Consider the following 26,045-nt stretch of genomic DNA (forward strand, 5'->3'; position numbering starts at 1 on the left):
TTTGTAATAATACCGAATAATAATTACAGTATTTCTTTAGCATAATCTTTCAACAATTTTCACTTTTCATTCAAGAGCAAAACCTTTGCGCCAACCATAAGAGGGTGAACAACTGTGATGTTGTTTCTGATAAACTACTTTATAATAATTGTAATAATAAATACAACATATAATTTTAATGGCAGTATATGAATGAATATGTAAATAAAGGAAATAAGAAAAGAAAAGGATACAGTGAAGCCTCAAGCAAAAATCTGCTAACCAAAGACTGCAGAAGATACAGACACTTGAAAACCCCAGATTTTTAGAGCATTAGTTCTTAGGTGACTAGCCAATGTTAGGCAGCAAAATTGTGCACTTAAAATGACTCAGTAGCCATAGCTAGTAGCACACAAACACAGTTAAGCAAAAAATAATTAAAGGGAAGGGTTGTTTTGTGCATCCAACTACTAATAAATAAATGATTCAGTAAATAAAGATTATAGAAATAGTCGTGTATGCTCGAGCATATTGAGAGGTGAAGGAACACAAACCCAAGAATGTGGAAGGCCTTGATTCAAAGGCTTTTGGTGCAGCCTCTGGTTTGATAAAACAGCACTATACTGGACTGAATGGGGTGCCAGGACGATTAAGCAGCCACAAATAGCAGCCCTAATTCTCCATTTATGCAAAACATGTCAGAATATAAGGATGTTAAGCACACCAGATACACAACACAGTAGAGTATTTGTAACTTTTTTGTTGTGAATTCCATCCAGAAGTAACTGCTTACTAAGAAAACTTAGGTACCAATATCAGGATGAAGTACTTCTCTTGCATTCCATCCAGAATAATACTTGCACTGGCAGTGTAAAAAGACATTTGGTCTTATACATGAGTTGTAGATTATAGTTGTAGAGTAATAGTGGGGAGTCTTGGAATTACCTTTTAGCCAAAGAGAATAAAAGAGAATAAACATTTTGATTGTAATCAGTGATGAACATATTTTTATTTCAGAAGTGAATTTAACAAGCGCAACAGTAGAACATGCTGTCATTCATTTGATGTTACAACACTACATCAACCAGAGCATTCATCTTTTAATCCGACCTGCTCTTGTTGCACAGGCTCTTGTATCTATGGTTGATCATAACCCTGTATGCCCTGTTGGTAAGTTTTGCTTTTTTGAGTTACTCTTATGAATAGAAATGTTTCAGTTGCTGTAGGATGGTTAGCTGTATTTTTCAATATTTTACTTTAAATGTTCTTATTTTGTTAATATAGATATACATCCTTAATGACCCATTGTAGATATTTTTGTGAATAGTACATATTAGAGGTTGATTAGAAATATTTTCAATTAGAATTCTCTTTGTTAGGTAGACATTAGAGATTGATGTTAAACATTTTCTTATAGAATTTAGTTTCCCCAATAACTTTGGTAACATGCTCACAGAGGGAGAAAACAGCCTTGTTAGTAATGGTGTTAATCCTGAAATGCAAGAAAGATTTATGTCAGGTAAGATGGAGTGTCCTGTTCTCATGGTGTATATTGTGTTAATGCTGTTTCCATTTTTTCTGTTGTGAAGTGCTCAAAAGTACCTGTAATATCCATTCCAATCAATGAGAAACTGTTATTCCCCTGCCATAGATGTTTTATCTTTAGCCATGATTTAACAGTCTCTTCATATTAAATCTTGTTTAAGTATGAATTCACAAAGATTTAGTATTTTGAAAATTATTTTGTAGTATGTAATAGTAACTAATTTTTCAAGTAAAGTAATTGTCCAAATGGAATGTTAAAATTTGTAAACAGCCATTTGTGTTGCTTTTTATTTGAAACTTAACTAGTTTATAGGGTCCAGTCAAAATATGACCCCAAGCAATGAAGAGGAAGGGGTTAAACAGGCTGATAAAAAGTAAAAGGCAAAAGTAATGCAGCTTGGGGGAAGAGAGATTGCAGAAAACCTCTAGTACTGTACTGTCTACAGTGTGTCACTCGAGGCATACTGTAGGTTATACTCTCTACAGGGAGTTATGTTACTGTGCAGGAATTACCCTATCATTTTCCCATCCAGATTTAAGTCATCTCTTGTTAGTGCGTATTTCTTTTGTAACCTGAGTATTGACAGCTGGCTGGACAGTCCTCGAGTTACTGTCTGTGCCTTGGAATGCTATATGCATGTTTTGAACCAGCTATCAGCATGCCCCACCATATGCAACATTGCTGAGTGACATCACATCTTATCTCCAGGTCCTTATAAAGTGTTCATTAATACTGTACAGTATATCTAAAAGCACGAAATAGCACTTGTAGCATGTGATCATGATATATGTGGTGTCATTTACTGGCAAAATGCACTGAATGTTTGAGTTTTGGTTTGAGTTTTTGTAAGGATTTCATTTCCAGAGACTTGTGTAAAGAATTGTTGCTTTTCATTGCTTGTATTTTTCATGGTTCCGCTTGTTTTACGGTGCAGTCATGAACAGATTCTTTTTATTTTTTTTTTAAAGTATGTGTATCAGCAGAACTGGCATCTTATTGCCCGTGCTTGGCCATGTTCTGAAGAAGAGAGATGTGAAAGAAATAAGAAAAATTATAACTCCAAAGACAATATATACTACCTTGCTCTCACACCCATTCACTAACTTCTTTCTCCTAACTTGGGCATCTCCATGTTAACTGTGGGAAGGAAGTAAACAGGTGGTGCCCTGGGAGAGCCATTTTCCATACTACAAAAATCATAGTGTACTGTATTTTAATTTTTATATGTTCCATGTTTATCGTCTCCAGACTTTAGGATAACTGAAAATCAGATAAATCGGAGTTTAATGTACTAAATATGATGTAATCTAAAAGAGCCCTAAACATATTTGCAAGTTGGACAGTAAAGAGGAAGACATGCTTTTTACTTAAACCCTTTCGCTTACCAGTGTCAGATATAAACATCTAAATTTAAGTCCTTCGCTTACTGATGATGTATGCAAACGTCAAAAAAAAAAAAAAAATTGCACAAACCAGCAAAAAAGATGATCACTTCCATTGAGTGTATATGTTTATTTATTTTGTGTATTTTTAGGTTTTTATTGTATAATTACATCATTTAGGTTTTTATTGTATAATTACATCATTAAGGTTTTTATTGTAAAATTACATCATTTATCTTTTTTCTGCAAGAGAGAGAGAGAATATTTTTTATACATATGTAACAGGCATATTCATGTGTTTTGCATAGTTTTAGATTTTTATTCTATATAATTACATTACTGTACTTATTTTTTCTCTGAGAAAGGGAGAGAGAGAGAGAGAGAGAGAGAGATTTTTTATGCATATGTAAAATATGTTTATTTGTTTTGTATAGTTTTAGGTTTTATTCTCTAGTTACATCATTTATCTTTTTTCTTGAGAGAGAGAGAGAGAGGAACGAACACTTGACTGGCTGCCACTTATTTTACGGAAAACGTGATGTTACTTTGTCATTCATTTTTTCATATATTTCTTGGTGTAATTACAACTTTTGCATTGCAAAAACTACGTAATTTATGTAGATATACCACTATTATGGTTTTCAGTGCAGTGATGACTTTATTGCAAATATTTTTTGGGGCAAATTATTTTTTGAGAGGAAAGTGCAAAATTTTCACATCGTAATTTCTGCTCATTATATCACCTACATAAGCTATTTTGGGGGGATTTTTATGCCATTGTATAGAACAGTCATTCAGCTGCAAAAAGAAATAATATTGAGCAGTCTACCCCAAAAACTGTTACAGCTACACATCTTTGAACAAAAAAGGTATAAGCATTATTTCCGTGTAATAACTAGGTAATTTACCAGTGTGGTATGGACAAAAAACGAAGATTATTGCAATTAATTTTTTTTTGGGGGGAAAGTGCAATATTTTCTCACACTCGTAATTTCTACTCATTATTTCACCTACATATTAGGTACTGTGTGGGCATATTTCATGCCTTGTATAGAATAATTATTCAGCTGCAAAATGAAACAGAATTGAGTGATCTGCCTTGAAAATTGTCAGAGATATGATCTTTGAACAAATAAAGGTACATATAAATATATTAACGCTTCCCGCATGAGTCACTGCCACTGCCCACAGATGTAATTGTTTATGAGAGTCATAAGCAAAAGGGTTAATGTTAATGCCCCAATATTAAACTGAATAAAAAGAGTATTTATGAATAATTATGTGTTGTAACTTCAGTAAATACTACTATGAAAAATGAGAGACAAGATAGAAATGAGAAGCTTGGGTAATCCCAAGTTTTGTGCTTTTATTTTTTATTTCAGCAACTTGTTGCATTTACTCTGAGCTAAAGTAAAGGATTAAGGTTTTTGTCATTTTAATTATTTAAAGAACTTGAGTGAACAGTTTGGTAGGGCTTAGTGTTTGATGAAAAAAGTTTGTGTCCAATTTATTAGAAGGACAAAAGCTTACTTAAACATAGGTTTATTTTGTGTAACAAGAAATAAAAATCTGAAAATTCTTAATAGACTTTTTTAAACTCTGGTTTAAGTTACTATTATACAGTTCCTTCACATCAACAGAAATTTAACATGCTTTACTTACATTTTCAGAGTTGCAAGCACGCTTTGTTTTTCTCCGAACACTTTTTGGGTGTGATTTTATCTTTGAGAAGGACAGAGAAGGAAAGGTACTGGAATACTATATTATGTTTTTATCTCATGAAATTTCATGTTATTCATTGCTTACAAATTTCATATTATTCATTGCTTATAGTATTTTTTACTGTACAATTTTATGTTATAAAATTCAAATATTTTACTTAATATAAGATTACCTTCCTCCCAACCCTGCCAGTTTGCACATTTTCAAGTATTCCAATTTGTCAAGGCTAGAAAGAGACACTTTTCCCTGGTGTTTAGATTGTTCATCTAGCATAGCACATGCTTCCTTTTTATGTAAATTTTAGTTCTTTGGTTGACTCATGTTTTGTGAAATTAGAATAATAAAATGTAAGGAATGATTTCTTTTAATTTGTATATAGTGTACATATTTACATTATTTTTATGGGAAATTAGCTTTTTACTTTGTCTAGACACTTCTTTTTTATTTACAGTGAACCCCCCGTATTCGCGGGGGATGCGTCCCACACCCCCCCGCGAATAGGTCAAATCCGCGAATGCTTAAAACCCATCTAAAAACACTTAGAACTGCCCATTTTGATAGCTTAAACCAAGAAAAACCCTATAAAAATGCTTATACCTGAGTATTTTAATAGTTTTATCACAAAAAGTGCATTTATTCATGAAAATTATATGAAAATACAGTAATTAGTGAATATTTCTTAGTGAAAAATACTGCGAATGGGTGAATTTTCCATGAATGATGGCTAGATATGTTCCACAGAGAAACCCGCGAATGCGTGAGTCCGCGAACCATGAGAACGCGAATACGGGGGCTTTACTGTATGTAAAGATGATTTTAGCTTTCATAGCAAAAGTGAGAGCAGATGACTTTTAATTTGTATACAGTATACATATTTACATTATTTTTTTATGAGAAATTAGCTTCGTATTTTGTCTAAACACAATTTTTTTGTACTTCTTGTAAAGGTGATTTTTTGTTTGTATAGCAAGAGTGAGAGCAAGTGACTTTTCCCCCCTAATATTTTTTCATTCAAGAAGTTACCAGGTTCAACTGTTGAACTTTTTTCCTCAGGACTTTATGGAGGGACTGGCATTATTAACTTGGTGTGGTGAAGTTAATGTTGTACAGGGTGCCATTCACAGGGTGGAGCGTAATGGCAAGGTTATGAGTACATTACTTGATCTTATCAGACCTTTTACTGTAGCATATTCCTGTACAGCACGAACAATGGTAAGGATAATGAATATTTCAGATTAAGCCAAATATATTGATATCCCTGTCATATTTGAAAAAATATGGATAATATACAAAGCTGATGTTATTACACAAGTGGCACATGAAGTACTGCACTCTGTGCTCTGCTAATATTATAAGATACATAAAATAAAATGTATTATTTTTCAATTACAGACCTCTGAAACTTTGTTGGATAATGGGGCACTGGTTTTGGCAATCCAAGGAAATATTGAGAATGTTGTCTCTAAAAATGGAGTTTACTCAGCACTTTCGTTAGATACCATCCGTCATGCTGTACGAACTCTCACGAAAATAGGGGCTGTCACAAAAACATGCAGGTAAGAGTAATTAATATTTGATTGTTCACATGTAGAGTAAGAATATGCTTTTTACAGACCAACAACACCAATTTTCTTATTTTCATTAATGCAAATTGTTACTTAATGCTGTTCTTATACAGTAATAGTTTATTCTTTTCAGGTATTAAATTTGTAAGATATTTTTAATGAGTTATATGCTTCATTATTTCAGATCCAGTGGGCAGGTAGTTTTGACTCCTAATGATGAAATACTACATAATATAAGAGAAGCTTTAAATAGAATTCCTCTAACTCCTTTACAGTCAAAACTTTGAAACCAAAAGAGTCAATTTTGTCTTCCTTTTCTTATCATATAAAAGTAAAGAACATTTGTATTTTTGTAAAACATACAAATTTTAGTCATTTTTTCTACATTGTAGAACAGATTAGCCTCAAGCTCAAACTATGTTTTGTAAGTAATGGAAGGTATTGGAATTAACTTCATAGTCATGAAAAGAAACTTCTTACACTTTTATTTTTCTTTAAAGCTTTTTTTTACTTAGTTTGAACTATGGTAAAGATTAATGTAATGCTACCCATTCAGATATTAATGTGAATTCAAATTTTTCTTAGCCAAGGAGACAACTGTACCTGGTAATTTGATATAATCATGCTAGTCATTCTCATTTTGTGTCTGCAATGTGTACAACTGTATAAATACTTTAGTGTGAACATCGTTAGGGTTTCAGATATGGTATTGATATTAAAAATATTTAAATACCATTAACCTATAGTCATCTATATTTTAGTATGTAAGACATTATTACATGACAAAAATGTCTTAAAGAAGATATTCTTTAGTGTCATATATCATCTCATATACAGTAAAGTGAGGACACTAATCTGCTAAAGCTTAAGATTACTATTCATGGGTAATAGTGATTATTTAATGATCACTGAGTTCCTGTGAAATAAATCGATAATGTGGTTCTCTAAAACAATATTGGATAAAATTTTAGAGCCATATGGTTTGAATCAATACCACTAGAGGAATATTGTATTTATATTTTGTTTAAAGCATTTAATGCTCATTTATAGCTTTAAAGTATGTTTTGAACATGTTCATTTTAGCACTTCATTTCTCTGTGCTGCAATTACTTTTATAACAAGAGCCACTGTTGGTCATCATCCTTTTTGTATTTATGCAAGAGTGGTTAGCCTGAAAGGCTATTTATAATGAGCATTCAGTATTAATGTTCCATAGCACAAATATAATTAAGATTGAATTATACCTCCATTGAATTGTGCATATTATCTTGTATTATAACAGGAACTGTTACTGTAGATGTTCTTTATATCATACACTGTATTTAGTACAATCTTTTGACAGGATAAAACTTTGAGTGTGAGATTTTCCCATTTTTCCACTTGCCATTTTGTCATTCATTCTGGTATAATACTGTACAGCAGAAGGGCATGACAGTATCTTATCTGGATATGTAGCATAGATGGTGCAATTAAACATAGCATTTTTTATAAATAAAAGATTAACATTTTTTAAATTCTGTGAAAAATGTTTTAAAGCAGGCTTTTAGTGTTGTTGTAATATGTGTGGCAATTGCCAGTTTATCTTTCATTCAAGAAAGATGATTTCTTCCTTAGCAACTGATTTTCAACATTTAATTCTTTTGGTTGTCACCAATAAAGGTCTACCTAATATGGCAACATTTTAAAGATTAAATACCATAGATGAACATCCACATTTAAACTACAACAGACGTCACAAAGCATACTAATTTTGTATCTTGAAACATTTAATCCCAAGCTGAGTAAGTAATTTATTACACTGCATTATCTACTTGCATGAATATACTTATCTTACCTTACATGATTTAAAATATATCTAAGAATTACGTAAACTCCCACGTGCTGGAAGTCATTCTTGGTCAGCAATTAACCATTCTGATACAGGGTCAAGTTCAGTTCCTACTCTAGTATGTGGAATGATGAAATTGATATTAATAAATTAAAGTGACTGAACCCACAGTAGCATTATGGCAGTCATGAATACTAAAATAAAAACTCCAAAAAGTTTATTACCTCAGATGAGAAATGGTTAAACCCATTTAGCAGTTACTTGCTGGCTGCTCCTCAAGACCCTACTCATGTTTGTAGAAAATATAGTTAGCACAGCATTAATAATAAAACATATTTTATATGAATGCCAAATTTCATTGTACAGCAAATTACAAGTATTAGACAAATTCCTAAAAGAAATCTTGTCAGTCACCAACATATTCTGGTTATGTCTAGTAATAAAGTTTTTACCAAGTTGTAACTCATTAGATGGTAAATTTAATGTTGTTCTGTTTCACTGGAACACTCTTCTGGCCAGTCCTGTTTAAGTTAGAATTTTAATTTGGTGAACTGGTTAGTATCTTCTATAAAAATTGAACAAACACAGCTCGAGTCATCCAGTCATTTCTATATTTGGTATCTTTTATAAAAAAAAAAATTAACTTGGCCAAATTATCCATAATCATGTCTGCTAGTAATAATATTGTTAAAAATACAATTTTCGTAGCCAAATTATCCACAATCATGTCTACTAGTAATAATGTTAAAAATACAATTTTCTTAAGTTTTGTGGATTTCAGAAATTCTATTCAACAGTTAGTAATCCGTGTGACATACTTAAGACTCATATAGGAACAAACTTTAGTATGTATATAGAAGAGGCAATTAAGAAAAAAAACTTCATCATTGTAAGAAAATTATAAGGTATTTCATTTCAACAGTTCCATACATCCATTTGGATAATGACCACAAAAAATTATCTGTGGAGCACAAAGGATATACTACAGTACTTGTTTTTATAAGTGATTTTGATAATTGAAAAATATTCCAAAAAATAAAGATTAGTATTCCAAAGAATAAAAATTACTTACATGTGTAATTATCTTGTTTTATTCATTACACTTTCCCCTTTATGCACACCAGTGTTTAATTAAAACTTGAACATTACAAAAGGAATGTGACAAAAACAGTCACATTAAAGTTTGAGTGTATGAGCAAGATTTGGTTCCTGAGACAATAAAAAATTTGTTTTATAACAAACTCATCACTTTATGGTGCCTTAAATGTGCTTGATCTGATTTTCTGAACATGCTTCAAACAGAAAAGAGGTTCCCACTGAGAATCTGCACATCCTGGCTCTAGGGGACACCTACCGTATATTTCCACGTTTAAGACAACCTTTAAATCCTAAAACTCACCCCTAAAAATTGGGGGTCGTCTGATACTACCATTCTAAAAATCAAACTGTGAATTCTAAGTGATGTTTATCAGTAGGCTAGCCTCGGCCTCGGTGCGATACCCAATGACATACAATACATGAAAAGATTCACATTATGAAACAAACTGATAATAAAGGTAATACTGTAAAACCATTTTTACCTTATACCAATATACTGTATGTTATTGGTATATCTTCATAATAAATAGCTTATTTGAGGAATAATTCCATATCAATGAAATCAACTTTGTGCGAGGCCAGCTGACAAAATGTAAACATCAAGTTATGGTTGCATTCACAGTAACCTTTATCTTTCAGTAACCTTTCAGAAATTTTTATGGTAGTAGTAACATTTAGGATAACATAATGTTCACTTATTAGAAATTCATTATCATTTTGTTGGTAAATAACTGTCTAGAATAATTCGGTCATACGAACGATAATGATCGTACATTATCATGTTTATGTGATTGGTGATGAAATGTAAACGTAATAAAACCATTTTTACCTTATACAGTATGGTATATTATTGGTATATCTTCATAATAGATAGCCTGTTAGAGGAATAATTCCATATAAATGAAATCAACTTTATCTGTGCAAAGCCAGCTGACAAAATGTAAACACTGAGTTATGGTTGCATTCACAGCAACCTTCATCTTTCAGTAACCTTTCAGAAATTTTAATGGTAGTGTAATTACAGTAGTAATAACATTTAGGATAACATAATACAGGTATTCATTTTTCATTAAAAATTCATTATCATTTTGGTGGTAAATAACTGTTTAGAATAACTCAGTCATACGAACGACAATTATGCACATTTATTGTAAATTACCATATTGTTAGGGGTTGTTTGTGACTGGCAATGAGACGTAAACAAAACAATGTTTCCCTTTTAGGTGACATGTGTAGGAAAACACGATACAGAATCGCCTTTGTTGTTTCATTTATTTTGAATTTCTGAGGATACAGTAAGTACAACAGCTTTTGTAATAACACCATCTTTACATAACCAATATTTCATAAGATACCTGTTGTTGTAAAAGCTAGCCTATACACTGATGGTTTTGTAATTTAGCAGTCGTCTTATACTACAGATATGAGATAAATTCGTGAGAATTTACCATAATTTTTTACCACGTCTTATCTAAAGGCCATCTTATATACGGAAATATATGGTAATAGCACTAAAATTATTCCAAGTGCGTCTGCTACTGTTAATCAAAATCTTGGTTTCATGTAGCTCATTGTTTTCCTAGTCGGCTATCTATTTGCCTGTGAGCAATTCCTCTATTACCAAAGCTGAGGTTTCTATGACGCCTCCATCAAAGTATTCTTTTCAGGGCGGATGCTTACAGAGCTCTGAAATACAGGATGGTTATTCTTTTAGTTGCTTGGGAAAAGCAACTTGTGCTTCTGAAATGATTGACTCTTCCTTCTCAACATCAGATTTGCAATGGTCATTTCTGCAGGACACCACAGGACTCCAGGGTGAGCAATTGCAGATCACCAAAGCAATCACTTTCTTTTAGTGACAGGTCTTCTCAACCACACATCACCAAGCTTGACAAGATTTAGTAATTTTAGATATTGTGTATGAGATCCTTTAACTTCTACACCACAATCTCACTCATTAAGCAGTTGCCATACTGCTATGTCAAGTTATCCACTCACAAACCTGCTTTTGAGTCGACCAGTATTTAACTGATGTTCGGGACAAGTGTATGACAGTTCCTGCCTGAACTGCACCTGTTTCTAGAGTACTGGATTATAAATTGGTAAGTTTCATGCCACAACACATCAGGTACCTCCAAGGATCAAAGCATTAGCTAGGGATGTCTACCTCTTCCTAGGTTAGCTGTAATACTCTGTACTGACACTTGACAGATGTAGACTCCCACAGAAGACTTTCAACGGAAATGCTAGGCCAATTGGCAAGAATGAGTGTTTGAATCCCAAATAAGCTTCCTGATGGTGCAGCAGAGAACCCTGCCAATTAGGCTAAGGCCTGATTAGCAGGTTCTTGATAAGCATCTTAAATATCATCTTAAGTATTAAAATGGTCTCCTGGGATACCAGCCAGGAAGTTCTATTCTGCAACCTCAAACAGACTAGCAACCCTAACGACTAAATATTCATTCGGCCCCAACATAGGTGGCAAGAGAAATGTCCAGAAGTCTCCCTTTGGAAGTTAGTGATATTGAAGATGGTTCTTTCCCATTACTGGGTTAGTCCATGTCAAGTGGGGCCTTTCTCCGGAAATACTGGAAGCACTGATAGGAGACTGATCCACACCCATGGCTGGTTCACATCTCAAAGCAAAGTTATTGTCTACCATTTCTGGAGACAAGCCCTACCCCTCTATCACCACATCCTATAGTTGAAATTAGCTGAGTTTGTCTCCAAGGCCTTGAGGGTTGGGAGCTAATCATCAACATCAAGTCCTCTAAACCAATACCTTCAACTCTCACCCTTCTGGATGGAGACAATCACCTCAGTCAGTCATTCCATTCAGAAGGATGACTTTGTGTCTGGATATGAAAGATTTTCAGATTCCTACCCTCTGGTCTTTCAACATCATTTTTAAAACCTCTGTGGAACATGAATTACAATACATATTGCCTCTTCTCATAAACATACTTCATACAACTCAACTTGTGCTCCAGTCAGGGGGATACCACAAAAATCCCACATTAGTGGTCCATAACCCTCAAGTATGATTTTGTGGGTTAAATGAGTATGGCCTATCTTCAGTCTGCTCAACCTAGACTCAAGCCACAATTTCTCTGGTATGATGACCGAAAGACAACCAATGGACATACTTTCTGATATTTTAAATTCCACTCAGAGAAGAAATTCCTCTAATTTTGTCATTTATATTTAATATAAGACCAGATAAGCCATTTCACATCAGTGTAAGGAACTAAGTGATTATCAATCCTATCCAATTTAGTGGCATATTTAACCTCTGCATCTGCAAATGGATGTGTTTATGATAAATAAGAAGACTTAACTAAAACAACTAATTCTACTCCTAATGTACAAATCCATCACTTTACAAAAATAATGTTATGGCCTCCTCACAACCCTTCCCTTGCAATAAAGTTAGACAACACCTTGAATGATTTTACTGTTGTTAAGGGTTCCTAGAAGCCCAGATGTGCAGACAAGGTGAGAACCACACTTCTGTTTTAGGATATGTCTAAAGAATTTGCTGCCACAAATTTAATTTGTACTTTCCAGTAAAAAGAAAAAATGTTTGTTTTTCGAAGACTAGTTGTAGTCTTTATATTTTATTTGTGAGGATCTACTAACACTGTTGATGCAAAGAAACTCCATACAGCAGGCAGCATTAAAGGGCTCTTTACAGCATTCCTCTGGCACCAGTTGCACTGCCTTCTACCTTTTATGTTTCATTGTTTCATCTATTCACACTGGTTTATTAACCCCAGCTGCCCAACTTATTTTTCTTTCTACAATTTTCATCTCTCATTTAAGAATTGATAATTTTGGGAAATTACTGATCTGGTTGCACTACTTACTAACAATGACTATAAAGTGCAACATAAGTTTGTTTGGGTCTTACACTCATCAGTTTACAAGACAAGACAAAAATACCGATATTCAATAAATAAAATGGAAGATTAAAATGCAAGACAATATTTACAAAATAATTTACTATACAGTAAAATCAAACCTGTACAGAACATGGCGAAATGTCTAAAGGCTCCTCAGTACACTACTAGTTCACAATCCACTACCATAACCATAATTAGCACCAGGAGTTTTTGGTTTCTTCACAGCAACTGTCACAGCTCCTGCCTCTCTGTTAAAAACAAAATATATCTAAAACTGTTGTGCATGAAATATAATTTATCTTAAAAAGAAAGTACTTTGTTAAATATAAATGGATATTAGCCATTCAATGATAAATTGTATTATACTTTAGCAAACTTCTTCTCCATGTACAGTATTTATGTGTTAGCTCTCAACACTGTGCAGTGTTTCCGGAGACAATGCCTCAACAGATAGAACTCAAACAGCTTTTTTTGCCCTTTACAATGGTAAGTCTTTCTGAAAAAGGTAAACTTTCCAAGAGACTGGAATAGATTCCAATTAACATAAAATCAGTGAATTCAGCCAACTTGTTAATATCAAGAGCACCACATTACATGTAATAGAATTTTTTTTTTTTACAATGCTTACTGCACATTTATCAGTACATATGCAGGCAGTCCCCGGTTAATGGTTACGGCGGGGGTTCCATTCCCGGCCGAGCGCTGATAACCAAAAATCGCTGATAACTATAGTAATAACTGGTGTTTATGATGTCATAAACGGCAATAAATTGCTAACATTAAATGTAAAAACAGATCAAATATTAAATGCATTGATGAAGAGATGGGAGTACGTTTATCACATATAAGGCCAAACATTCAGAAAGTTGCAAAACCTCATCAAGCACATTTCACATTAGGAAACTTAAATGTAAAATGTCTAAAAATTAAATAGTTATTTCAGGTACTTCTTTATCATTTTCTTATTTTCAAATTTCATGACTAATTTCTCCATATTAAAATCAAAGATGCGACCCAAAGTTTTGGTTATTTCATAGGTGCGCCCCGAGGTAAAAAAGTTTGAGAAACACTGATATACTGCCAAATAGGCTGTGGTGGACAAGTTACATCTTGCTCTGGATCCCTAAGGAAACAGGTGGTAAAACTGTTTGAAGTTCCTATGCAAAAGGACAACTCTACCAAGGAAGAAAGGTCCATGCCCTTTAGTTAGAAGACCTGGCTCAAAGCAGAGCAACAGGTTTCACCAATTGGACTGAGAAGAGCTTGTCTCAATAAAGATGGGCAAACACATTGCCGACCTGCTGAAAAGTAGCTCTGACTGCAAAGAGACCCAATCTACAAACCAATCAGAGAAGATGGTCCAAATCTGTGGTACAAATTAGTTCAGGCCATCTCAAAACATGAGGCTTACCAAGATGAGTGGGCAAAAGAAGAATCTCTGGGGGCCTCAACATGAACAACTAGCAAATCAGTATACCACTCAGCAAGGGGCCAACAGAAAGTTACCAGATGGTTTCAGGTGCTGCTGGAAGGCATTTTCCAAAGCAACCCAAATGGTTGCAAGGGGGGACAGCACTGAGGGCTTCCTATAAACTGTGGTGAAAAGTTTGATCAACTGAGTTCACCAAAGCTCAAAAAATCATTTTGCCAGAGAGGAAAATAGGGAGCAATCTGTCCCCGCTAACTGCCCATGGTAGTTGAGCTGGTCTGCTAAAACATTCCTTCTAACCGGAATGTCCCTTAGCTGACATTTAAACTACATGGAGATTCCACTCATGTATCTGCATGTCAACTGGCATGCAGATGCATAAGAGTGACTGTCCTTCCCCCATCTTACTTATGTGCATCACTAAAGCCATGTTGGCACCCCCTGACACTATAGAGTGACCATAACAAGATCTCAGAATGTTGCAGCTATCCCTAAACATTCTCAAGATGATGTGCAGATGAAGGTCATTCTCTGTCTACACACAATCTAGAGGGATCCCCCTGGTGTGCACCCCATCCTTTTTAGATGTGTCTGAGGACAGACATACACAAAGCATGGCGTGTGTTCAGTACCATAGGGATATCTCTCACATGGAGGAAGAATGGTACAGAAGGCTCAACTATGTTAAATCCATAGTAGGAACAGGTAGAGGAATAAGTTGTAGCTAGGTGATCAAAAAAGCAGAAGATGGGCTCCATGGAACACTGACAGAAGGTCACATATATTGTAAATAGTCCGGCAAAGCTGTCATCCGAAGAGCAGCAAATGTAGCAGGGGAAGGATGTGTGGAGGCACATGCAAGTGTCAGAGACTCACCTGAGGAGAGGCCCAGCATGTGCACCCGTTGGGTCTCACTCTGAGAGAGCTCAGCGTATGCACCTGATTATTTACTAGATAAAAGCATGTGACTGTCCCCCACCTTCCCTTGCATGCCTTCTTTGGACCAAGCTACAGGAAAAACCTTGGAAGGAACAGGGGGTAGGGCAGTCTGGGAGAGACAAAAAAAGATTCAGCAGTATCAAAGGCAATTTGTAATCAATGACACCACTTCTTTCTAACCACTTTCACCATGAAATGGAGAAGCTTCAATACTCCAAGCTGGGCAAATCAGGACTACAGGTCCTGCCCATGCAAAAGGAACAGAATCAATACGGATTCCCATCAAAGATGACATACAGAAATTATTGTATGTGCTACCCCTTGTCCCTCACACTGTTATTCCATTTCCTTAGATATTTTCATCACACAAAAACAAGCAGCCAACCACAAATACAAAAAATCACAGTAAAATTTCAGCAGTTAGTCTGGCAGAACACAGACACGTGTACTTAACAGCAGCCTAAGAGAAAGTTTCTGATAATGGTGAGTGGGGAGTTACCCCTAGTCACCAACTATCTCCATTTAACAAACATATTACAAAGTTTCTAGGATAAATTCCAGCTACTGCTGAGGAACACTCCTAAACAAAAGGCTATGGTTTGCATTCCCATAAGAACAAATGCCCATAACAACAGCTTGGAACATACAGATTGGCTTATATACTTACTCTTCTCCACTTGAAAGAAGTTGTGTAGGTCCAGATGAACTGTTTATGGCCAGTGTCTGAGCTGGGATCACTGCACGACGACCATCACGCATGTAGTAATAATTTGCTGACAGGCCATAACTTACCCCATGTGGGAGGTTTGGTGGTGGCTGTGTCCTACAGGACATGCCCTCTGGCTGACGCAGTGCATTTGTATGTTCACGCTGTGACATAAAACGAAAAAAAAATGTTAAAATAACTTCTGCCTATGACTAAGCCAGCCACATGAACATATTTTAATAATATTAATTTGTACATATCTTCCTATCAAAGCAACAAAATAGCAAATATTATATAAAGACCTATAAATTAAAAGCAGCCCAACTATAAAAATTTAACAAAAAAATTCAATTTTATTACAATTACTGTACTGTGTTACCTACCATTATATGCCTATGATTTGATCATGAATACTTTATGTTTTAAAAAGTTGCATATCCTCTATTCTTCACTGTATCTCCAATATCATGTGACTGATGATAAATAGAAACAAATATTGTACCAAACTTCAAAGGAAGCAAAATATAACATTTCTAAGTGAAGTGTATTTTTCTAGAGCCTTTTATGTAGGAAAATTCCTCAGTGCAAGCTGAAATCAGTTGTTGAACCTTAGTATAAATGTAGTTAACTGGTGGTTTTGGTCAATACAATTAATGGGTTTACAGTACAGTATAGCTCTACTGACAAAGTCCCACACCCCCCCTATTAAAAGAAGAGAGGAGGGGATCACATCTTTTCTGCTGAGGCTCTAAAACTTGGTGATCACTGAGTAGCATCTGCACCCAGCCCAGCATATACTCAGCCCAAACTACTGCCTCACAAAGGGAGGAAGAGGGAAGGAGGGAAAAATGCCAGTCACTCATCATTCAATGGTAGAGTGACCAATCAACCTCTCTCTTACACAATCCAAGTTTGTTGTTTGAGAACTCACCACTGGGTGTTTCTATGTTTCTTCTCCGCAGCAACATTTATCTTACCTTTTAGAAAGATTACGAAGGTTCCCAAAACCAGGATGTTCTGTAGCAACAGACTACTTTCAGTTAATACCTATCTCAAGAAGAGAGAAGACAATGTCACATCCTCTTAAGAAAAAGTTTATCCACGGGTTGCCTCTGATGCATGATGAAAGTCGGCACCTTTTCTTGACACCAGAAACCTCTGAATCTTAGCTTTCTCATCCTCAGACAATAGATCTGTGATGGCAAAGTTGGCAAGCACGATTAACCAAAGGTTGAGCAACAATGCTGCCTGGAGGGGGTATGGCAAATAAGCACTGATAAGGCAATATCTTTTCATCAGTGACTCTCTAGGGGTAGGTCATTAATCAGTTTGCAGGACTGATGAGTACACATGCAATGGAATAGTCTCAGCATTCTCCACTAATCCAAACACCACTAGCTAGCTTTGATCACAGCAATCTGAACAATGGATCACTTCAGAAGTGCACCCTAGGGTGAGATCAACTGACATAACTGGGCAAGTTCAAATGGGAAGAAAGGGTTGCAGTAAACCCCCGTATTCGCATTCTCACGATTCGCGGACTCACGCACTCGCGGGTTTCTCTGTGGAACATTATTCACGGAGAATTCGCCCATTCGCAGTATTTTTCACTGAGAAATATTCACTAATTACTGTATTTTCATATAATTTTCATGAATAAATGCACTTTTTGTGATAAAACTATTAAAATACCCAGGTATAAGCATTTTTACAGGGTTTTTCTTGTGCTTAAACTATCAAAATGGGCAGTTCTAAGTGTTTTTAAAGGGGTTTCAAGTATTCACAGATTTTAGCTATTCACGGGGGTGCGGTACGCATCCCCGCGAATACAGGGGGTTCACTGTATACTAACTTTCAAAATATGTATATGTGAAGGAACCTATGAAACATAATTAAAACAGTTGTTACTGTGTACAGAAAGAAAAAGTCTGAAAAACATTCACTTAAGAAATTAAGACAACTCTTCTCTAACAAAAAAAATATGCATTCTCAAGCTACTATACTGAAAGTGTCATTGACTATTTAGCACTGGAGAAGTGTGATCTTAAGAACCATAAAGAATCTCATATTTCATGCACTCAGGCCACTTCCTTAATGTTTTAAACAGCTTCATCCTTTAGCTAATTCAAAAGTAGGAGAGAAAGAAAGCCCAAATTTCCTTATCTTTACTTGTCATTCCACTAAGATATCTATGAAGCATTGGATCACTGACAGCAGGTTATGCTTCAAAAATTTCAATTTTGACAATTCCTTTTTGTCTCTGCCTCAGCATCTAAAGGATGTTGCTTCAGCCAGTTATTTAAATTTTATGATTTGGCAACAAGAAGGATTCTTTGGAATCATTTCATCATTTCAATAAGTTCCGATAATGCAGATAACATAATGAAAAACCAAAAATACCAGTCATACCTGTACCTCGTTCATGAATATTCTCTAATTAGCATATCAGGAAAAACCCCAGTAATAGTACTCTGGTAATGGTAATGCTCACCAATTTCTGTTATTGATAATTACCAATCAGTAATGTATCACCAGTTATCAAACTGTAGCAGCCTAAGGACCTCTTAGACTACCCTACGTTGGGTCAGATTAGGTGAGAGTGGTTAGGTCATCTGCTAAAAAAACTGATGTCAGAAGCATTCAGAGCTCAAATTAACCCTCAAGGGATAGGCTAAATATATATCAAACACACCCCCCAGACTGGACAAACTTTAAGTTTGGCCAATTTAAGGAAAAACACATCAATGGAAAGAGGAAGATATGTAAATGCACTCTTAAAAATATGTTAATTTTGCCAAGTTATGCATGTTTTTAAAATAATTTATTTTATTTTATTTTGTGAAATTATCATTACAGCTCACACAATATCAGAACAGATAAAAACTAAAATCAGTAACAAATTCAGAGTGTGTTTGTTGTACAGTATTTACAAGATTTACCGAGATGGGGCGATGCAGTAATTTTTTGTGAGGTATATATGTTTTTTCTGATATTTCTTTGAACTTTTCTTTGCAAAATTACAATTATAACTGACATATTATAAAAGATAGGAACTAAAACCAACAGCAATACCTGGGTATATTTACATTTATAGACCATTGAAGTGCTATGAACATCTTTCCCACTAAATTCATTTAAACAGCATGGCGAGTAATATAAATACTCGTATGAGGACTCCCGCCCATCACCCAAACCCAGTTATAGATACTCATATGAGGATTCCTGTCCATTAAGGATTAAAACATAAGAAAATTATATTTTCAGGAAAAAAATACGGTAGAACTAGGTAACAGCTCCGCATGGGGTATTACTTTCGAAATTAATTTTTCCTAAAGTATTTTGGTTGCTTATCAAGAATTCACAATTATTTTTTGTCGGTCAACTGTAATCAGCCTGTAATTAACCTCAGAAGTTGCATGCTGGCCATCCTGGAATGCTATTGCGTATGCGCAGTATTACAGTATAGGGGAGCTATTGGTAAAAAGTGGAGTTCCCTCCACTGGGGGGCCCGGGGTCCTCTGCCCCCCCCCGCTAAGTAACACAGCCTGTTAGGTTAAGTTAGGTTAGGTTAGTATAGTTCCTTTTTATAATAGGTTTCCTTAGCCAATCCCTTCTTAAACATATGGCTCCTAATGACTTGCGCATGCGCAGAACCATTCCATAACAACAATATTGGCAGTCCAGTCTTTCTCCCAACGTTTTCCCCAACCCAAAACCCCACATTCCCAAAGGGTCCCCAACCATGTTGGGTAGATATAAGGTTAATAGCCTAATAATTGACCAACAATAAACAACACCACCTCCATCAGCAACACTAGCCAAAAGTATAAGAAAAATCAGTTTCCAAGGTAATAGTCCATGCGTAGATATTTCTTAGTTTTACCAAAAATACCTTAATGTTTAAAAGTAAAAATTTACCTGACAACTTTGCAGTCTACTTAAAAGGGGCTTAACTTTGACCTTGGGATGCCCAAAACAAACAGCCGGCCCAAGTAAGGCCAAAGTACAAAACTGCCAACAAAACTAATGCAGGCCAAACCTCTCTAAGAAATGGCAAATTAGGTAATTTTTCGGAAGACTCCAGCCAGCCATTTCGGAAGGTTCCAGCTAGCCATTTTTGCATGAACAACCATTTTGGGTTTTTCATGCAAAAATGGCTAGGAAATGATAGGGCACTCAAAGAACCTAAAAATACCAACCTAACGTAACCTAGGGGTGTTTGCTGGTTACAGTTTTTCCGTATTAGCTATGGAAGGGGTTGGGAGGCCGTGATTGCCTTATAAGTCGTAATTTGATTCATTATTTTTCTCTGTTATTAAGCGGTAACTCTAAGCCGGCTGTCCGCGGTGAGCTAGACTATGGTAACTGACGTTTCCCTATGTTATTTTACTTGCTTTACAAGAATTTAAAGTAATATTTTGTCGGCCGGCTGTAACTAAACTGTAACTGACCTTTGAAGACTACACTACCTACAATGTAGATCTAAGCCAACATTTCGCGGCGAGCCCCCCACCCACCTCCATAGCTAATACGGCAAAATTATAACCAGTAAACACCCCTAAAAATACCAACCTAACGTACCGTAGGGGTGTTTACTGGTTACAATTTTGCCGTATTAGCTATGGAAGGAGATGGTGGGCTCAACGCGGAATGCCAGCTTAGACCTACCCCGCGTTAGATAATTCAAGTCGTGTAAGTCTTCAATGGTCAATTACAGTTTAGTTACAGCCAGCTGACAAAACATTAGGTAGAACTAAGTTATAGGTACACGGCGGGTATTTAGCGAGAAATGGCAGTTTCTTACAGTATTTTGGATGCTTATTAACAATTTAACGTTAATTTTTGGCGGTTGGCTGTAATTAACTTACAATTTACCTTTGAACTCTACCCTACGGTAAGGGGGACCCCGATGGGAATCCGGGGTTTCCATACGCGATCTTCACGAGACAGAGCACCGGTACGTCTGTTTCGAACAATTCATATCCCATCTGGCAAGTGCAATAACTTGTTAACGTATGGGTAACTCCCCCAACCCCCCTGGGCCAGTACTAAACACGGCGAAGGGACATTCTATTTGGCCGACAACAAACAAATGCACCGCCAGTGTCAGACGCCCTAAAAGTGTTGAAAAAACCAGTTTCCAAGGTACTGCACTTGCCGGACGGGATATGAACCTTTCGAAACAGACATAGCCGTGCTCTGTCTTGTGAAGATCGTGTTAGGAAACCCCTTGTTGGATGGACTTCAGGGGACAATTACAAGTTAATTACAGCCGACCGGCAAAAAATACCGTTGAATTGTAAATAAGCAACCAAAATAATATCAGAAACTGCCATTTCTCGCTAAATACCGGCGGTGTATCTATTACTTAGAAATACCAAATATTACTTTAAATTCTTGTAAAGCAAGTAAAATAACAGAAATACATCAATTGCCATAGTCTAGCTCACCGCCGACAGCCGGCTTAGAATTACCATTATTGGAATTATTGTGTGGGAGGTGGCTGGAGTCTTCCGAAAAATAACGGATTACTCAACCTTAAACTACAGGCCTACTAGCTTAGGCTACTAAGGCTGACCATTTACACTAACACCGGAGCATTTACCCAAATTTAACCAATGATTATGTTCAAATTATTATAACACTGAGTAGATATCCCTCATGCATACCCCTAGTAAAAATTGTCGAATAGCTCGAAGAAAGGGGGAAACGTCCCGATGATTCACTTTAGGAGGCATACTCGCGTGAAATTCTCTTGTTTTCCGTAGTTCAGTGTTCAGAGACGTCGGCTGCTGCGGCAAATAATAATAGTGAAAAGTACGGTTGTAACCTATTAGCCTAGATACTGCTGAAACATACTTACGTCCTTTAGATCTAGTCTTGAGCTTTAATTAAGTTATGAATAAGGATTTATAAAATTAAACTGTTATAATATTATTTTTATCTGTTTTTATATAATAAATACAAAAATTTAAGTAAGAATTTATCCACAAATTTCATATATTATGCTTCTAGGAATAAAATTAGTTTTAAATTCGTACAAAACAGTTCTAAGTTCTGTTTAAGGTTTTCAGGTTACGTTGTCCTTAGTAAAACGAGCCCAAATTTTCGTGATATTGCATCCAACACTAATTTGCATTTTTATTTATTTATTTTTTTTTTGCCTACTGATAAAAAAAAATGCCAGCACTTTAAACAATATATATGCTACTTTATTTTGTGAGTATCACCAATCGCGTATTCGCAGCAGTCGCTAAATATTGATTTTTTTATAACCTTGAGACATTCTGAAAGCAGATTTTTAAAGGCTCTAAAGCAGAGAGGCTCTAAAGCATAACTCCAAAATATTTACTGATATCAACTCATTAACTGTGGTGCGTTGGCGCTGGGGCTCGAAACGTCCATCAGCCCCCTAAGATCGCCATTTTTCTACAGCCAAAATTACCTCCATCCAGTTTCAGTTGCTTTACTTCAATCCTTTTGGTATTTATGAAACCAGATTAAATTTGCAACCACCTAGATCAGTATCCGTGGTCAGTTCTGTTTCTGATCCTTTCAATTTACTCTTCTGTTGTTTTGTTACATCTCTCATTCATCGCATGATTCTCTTCATACTCATGGAATCTCATGATTCATTGTAGCCTACATTCACGCCCCTAAGATCTCTCTCTCTCTCTCTCTCTCTCTCTCTCTCTCTCTCTCTCTCTCTCTCTCTCTCTCTCTCTCTCTCTCTCTCTCTCTCTCTCTCGTTGGTAGGATATTTCTGCTATGTGACCATACCCTCGACAGAAGAAACAGTCAGTGACGTAATATGTCTCTAACGTTATTTGTCCCCCCACTCTAGTTTTATCTTATCTTGAGCCTTATGAGTTATAAACCTCTCACAACCTGATTAAATATCAATATATAATGCCTAGTATTCCAGTGCTTGGAGTATCAAAAATACTCAAATTCTTGTTCTCGGTATTATTTTTGATGCTCTGTAAGGACTGATTTCTTGCAATCAGATTGCTTGTAAGCTCTTCTTTTAACATTACATACTATACGCGACATATCATAATATTTTGAACTTGGGTTTCTTCACACATTTTTATAGTTACATTGTCAACATTGACAATCTCCCTCAGTCTCAAAGTTTATAAATATTTTATTCTGTGCAAATCTACTATCAGCAACTTGAATTCCTTGCAAAGCTTCAAAATGTATTTTCTTTAATGATGCTATCATTAACTGCATATCCTCCTTCTTTACGGCTTCATCATACAAAGAATTCAATGGGTCAGTGCTGAATACACCTCCAGTCCTACTGCTGACATTTTTCACTTCATCCACCTTTACAACTCAAAGTTATTCTTCAAAGATTCCAATATATATAATTCTATCTCAGTACTGCCCATTCATCAACACACATCGCAGATGCAATTTACTTTCCATAGGTTTTCGCTTTTATTCTATCAAGACTGACACATTTCATGTGTCCATATAATACAAAACGTGCATCCTACCCAGGCACTGACCTCCCACCAGCCCACACGGCACGAATAGCAAATACTCTTGTTGGGATGATATTTATATTGACATTAAGTTAGACTCAGTCACCAACAAGTCGCAGTTTAGTTCCAAATAATTGTAACTACTGTTGGTTGAACAATACTGAACAAAATTTGACTCTAAACGAAATTTAAAATAAAGACACTAAATTATTTTACTGTATTCTCTGTTGTTGCTTATCTAAACCATTTCAGAGAAACTGGCATTTTAATCCTCCCGTACATTGACTTCTTTGACAGTCCACCTCGCAACTTAGACCGTGGAACTATAAAAATAAACTACACTATATGAACTTCACGCCTAGAACCTTTAGAACACTGTTGTAGTGAATTCCCTCCAGTTCCATTGTCTAAGCAATACTATGTCCTTTCCTAAAACTTTTTGGACAAAATAGCTTGCTATATGTGGGTTCACTTCTCCCTGGACAGTTCTTTCAGCATCCATTACTCAAGATCTTAAGGACAGTTTATTTTGAAAATTCTCACTTGTCCACAGGTTCGACGCCTACGGTATTTACGTATGCTTACTAGCTGGCGGATAGCTAGAGAAGGCAGATCCGTCACAAGTCGGTCATGATACGTATTTGTTCTACTTTTTTTACAGTAGTGTTAATAACTCTGAAGATGACAAAATGCTAGGTTTCAATGGTATTTGCCCGACTAGGATTAGGCATCCGGTACACCTGTTCCTTAGCTTTTGAATACTTAACAAAACCTCTGTTCGTGTGTCTCTGAATACCCAGTATTAACTTCCAGATTCTCTGTTGTTTCTGAGTTTTCTTTCTGATGGGTTTAGAAGTGTTGAATGCTATTGCTTCTAGCGCGATGAGGTAACGACTCTCATCACTTCTATATGACAACCCATTATTCAATACTAGTTAATCAAGGTATTCATCTCTAGCAGAATTTTCCTTCGTCGCCTTGTTGATCTAGTCAACCTCTCAAAAATATTGGAAAATCTATTTATCAATATCACATAATAGTCCTGTTTTGAATAAATCTGTGTTCACTAGCCAAGGCCTATAAGGACTATGCAAGTTATTTACAGTTTGACTACTGGCTCTGCTAACGGTCTCCAGTAGAACAAACAAATGGATTTGTCAGCAGGTGAAAGGGGATTTAGTGAAAGAGATGTCCCTGCATCTCAGGGTCACCTGATGACCAGCGTTATCACAAGGCCTCCCGGTGACCGCTTCCTGGTTCCTCATTGCTCACTCAACGAAACAAGTTAATTGCGGACACACTATCTCTTTACAAGTAGGCCCAAAGTTTGATTACTTTAAATATTCAAGCCGTTTTAACTTATTTTCCTTCTATGGCATTCTTAATGTGTTCCCGTCACTTTTATTTTATGAAATTAGAAAAGTATAAGATGACTGTATATTACAGCACATGAAAATTACATAATGGACGAGAACGTTCAGTAATAAACATTAAAAATTAATATTCTACTGGAGAAATTAAGAACACCTCGTTGCTCACTCCTCAAACACTGCTTATTTGTTTACCCTTTCTTAAACTTTCTTAACCATTAAATTATTCACTATTATCATTTTATACCGCATGAGTATAAAATGGCAACCTGTTGTGGTCTTGTGAAGTCAGTTTTCAGTTTCACAGGTTGTCTTATGTGCTCTTCTTTGTGCTCAGATTCATCATCATACGCCTTTTTATATCCTGTCCTCTAAATTTCTTAACTTTTTGATGGGGATTACATTTTCCGTATATTCCCCTTATTTACAGAAGACAAACTTTTGCTATATTTTTCCTCCGAAGTTTGCTTTTCTATCAAGTACATGCACTTATTATGGAATCCGCTGGTCACTTTTTAACAAATACATATATTTATTTTTAAAAGCTGTGATGACGTCTTAACTTCTTTACTTTCTCGCACTTTTTTAATACTCTCGTCTGTGTAAGCCTTTCATCCAAGCGACGAATGAATGATTCCCCACTTGGAGAAAGGATCTACAGATAAAGCGTAATAAAAAAGTGTGAGAAAGTTCAAAAGATGTCATTGTTGTTATCAAAGATACATATTATGTAATCCAATTTCCATGAAGTGAATATTCCCTTATGTACTAATTTCTTTAATATATTTCCTTCTAAAAATCTTATTTTCTTCATAATTTTCTTCTTTCTTATCGCTTCCTGTAGACTTTTCATAATTTTGTTAATTAATTCCTTTTTTACAGTTTTTTATCCTATTTTCATGTCAACTATTTTTAAACTATTTTCATTAGAAAGTCCTACAGTGCTTTCACTCTAGCAGTTTACATCAGGGTTATGAACTTGGTCCTCTATTATCTCTCTTATGAATCTTATTTTTTAGTTTATAAGAATTATCTCTAATTAATCTTACTCAAAATTTTTGAGGCCATGAAATAACATTATATTTT

At 35.5% G+C, this 26,045-nt stretch overlaps 2 protein-coding genes across 4 annotated transcripts in view; one reads left to right on the forward strand and one right to left on the reverse strand.

Moving 5' to 3' along the window:
- Dhap-at (dihydroxyacetone phosphate acyltransferase) overlaps nucleotides 1-9,102 on the forward strand; it is a 34,121-nt gene extending 25,019 nt beyond the window's left edge. For 2 of the 3 annotated variants that reach the window (XM_067111285.1, XM_067111284.1), the window contains 6 exons: nucleotides 997-1,149; nucleotides 1,436-1,498; nucleotides 4,578-4,654; nucleotides 5,683-5,841; nucleotides 6,022-6,185; nucleotides 6,379-9,102. In XM_067111285.1, the coding sequence (XP_066967386.1) occupies nucleotides 997-1,149; nucleotides 1,436-1,498; nucleotides 4,578-4,654; nucleotides 5,683-5,841; nucleotides 6,022-6,185; nucleotides 6,379-6,481 (719 nt within the window). In that variant the 3' untranslated portion in view covers nucleotides 6,482-9,102. The remainder of the gene's footprint in view (nucleotides 1-996; nucleotides 1,150-1,435; nucleotides 1,499-4,577; nucleotides 4,655-5,682; nucleotides 5,842-6,021; nucleotides 6,186-6,378) is intronic. The other variant, XM_067111286.1, reaches the window with a different exon arrangement.
- Nucleotides 9,103-13,103: 4,001 nt separating this feature from the next.
- LOC136843204 (NADH dehydrogenase [ubiquinone] 1 alpha subcomplex subunit 7-like) lies at nucleotides 13,104-21,924 on the reverse strand. The gene is made up of 3 exons (XM_067111287.1): nucleotides 21,766-21,924; nucleotides 16,058-16,260; nucleotides 13,104-13,270 (listed from the first exon to the last, which is right to left on the reverse strand). Exons 1-3 carry the CDS (start codon nucleotides 21,832-21,834, stop codon nucleotides 13,192-13,194), a joined length of 351 nt encoding a protein of 116 aa, XP_066967388.1. The 5' UTR covers nucleotides 21,835-21,924; the 3' UTR covers nucleotides 13,104-13,191.
- Nucleotides 21,925-26,045: the final 4,121 nt, after the last annotated feature.

The sequence above is a fragment of the Macrobrachium rosenbergii genome, chromosome 11 (assembly GCF_040412425.1).
Source record: "Macrobrachium rosenbergii isolate ZJJX-2024 chromosome 11, ASM4041242v1, whole genome shotgun sequence".
NCBI lineage: Eukaryota > Metazoa > Arthropoda > Malacostraca > Decapoda > Palaemonidae > Macrobrachium > Macrobrachium rosenbergii.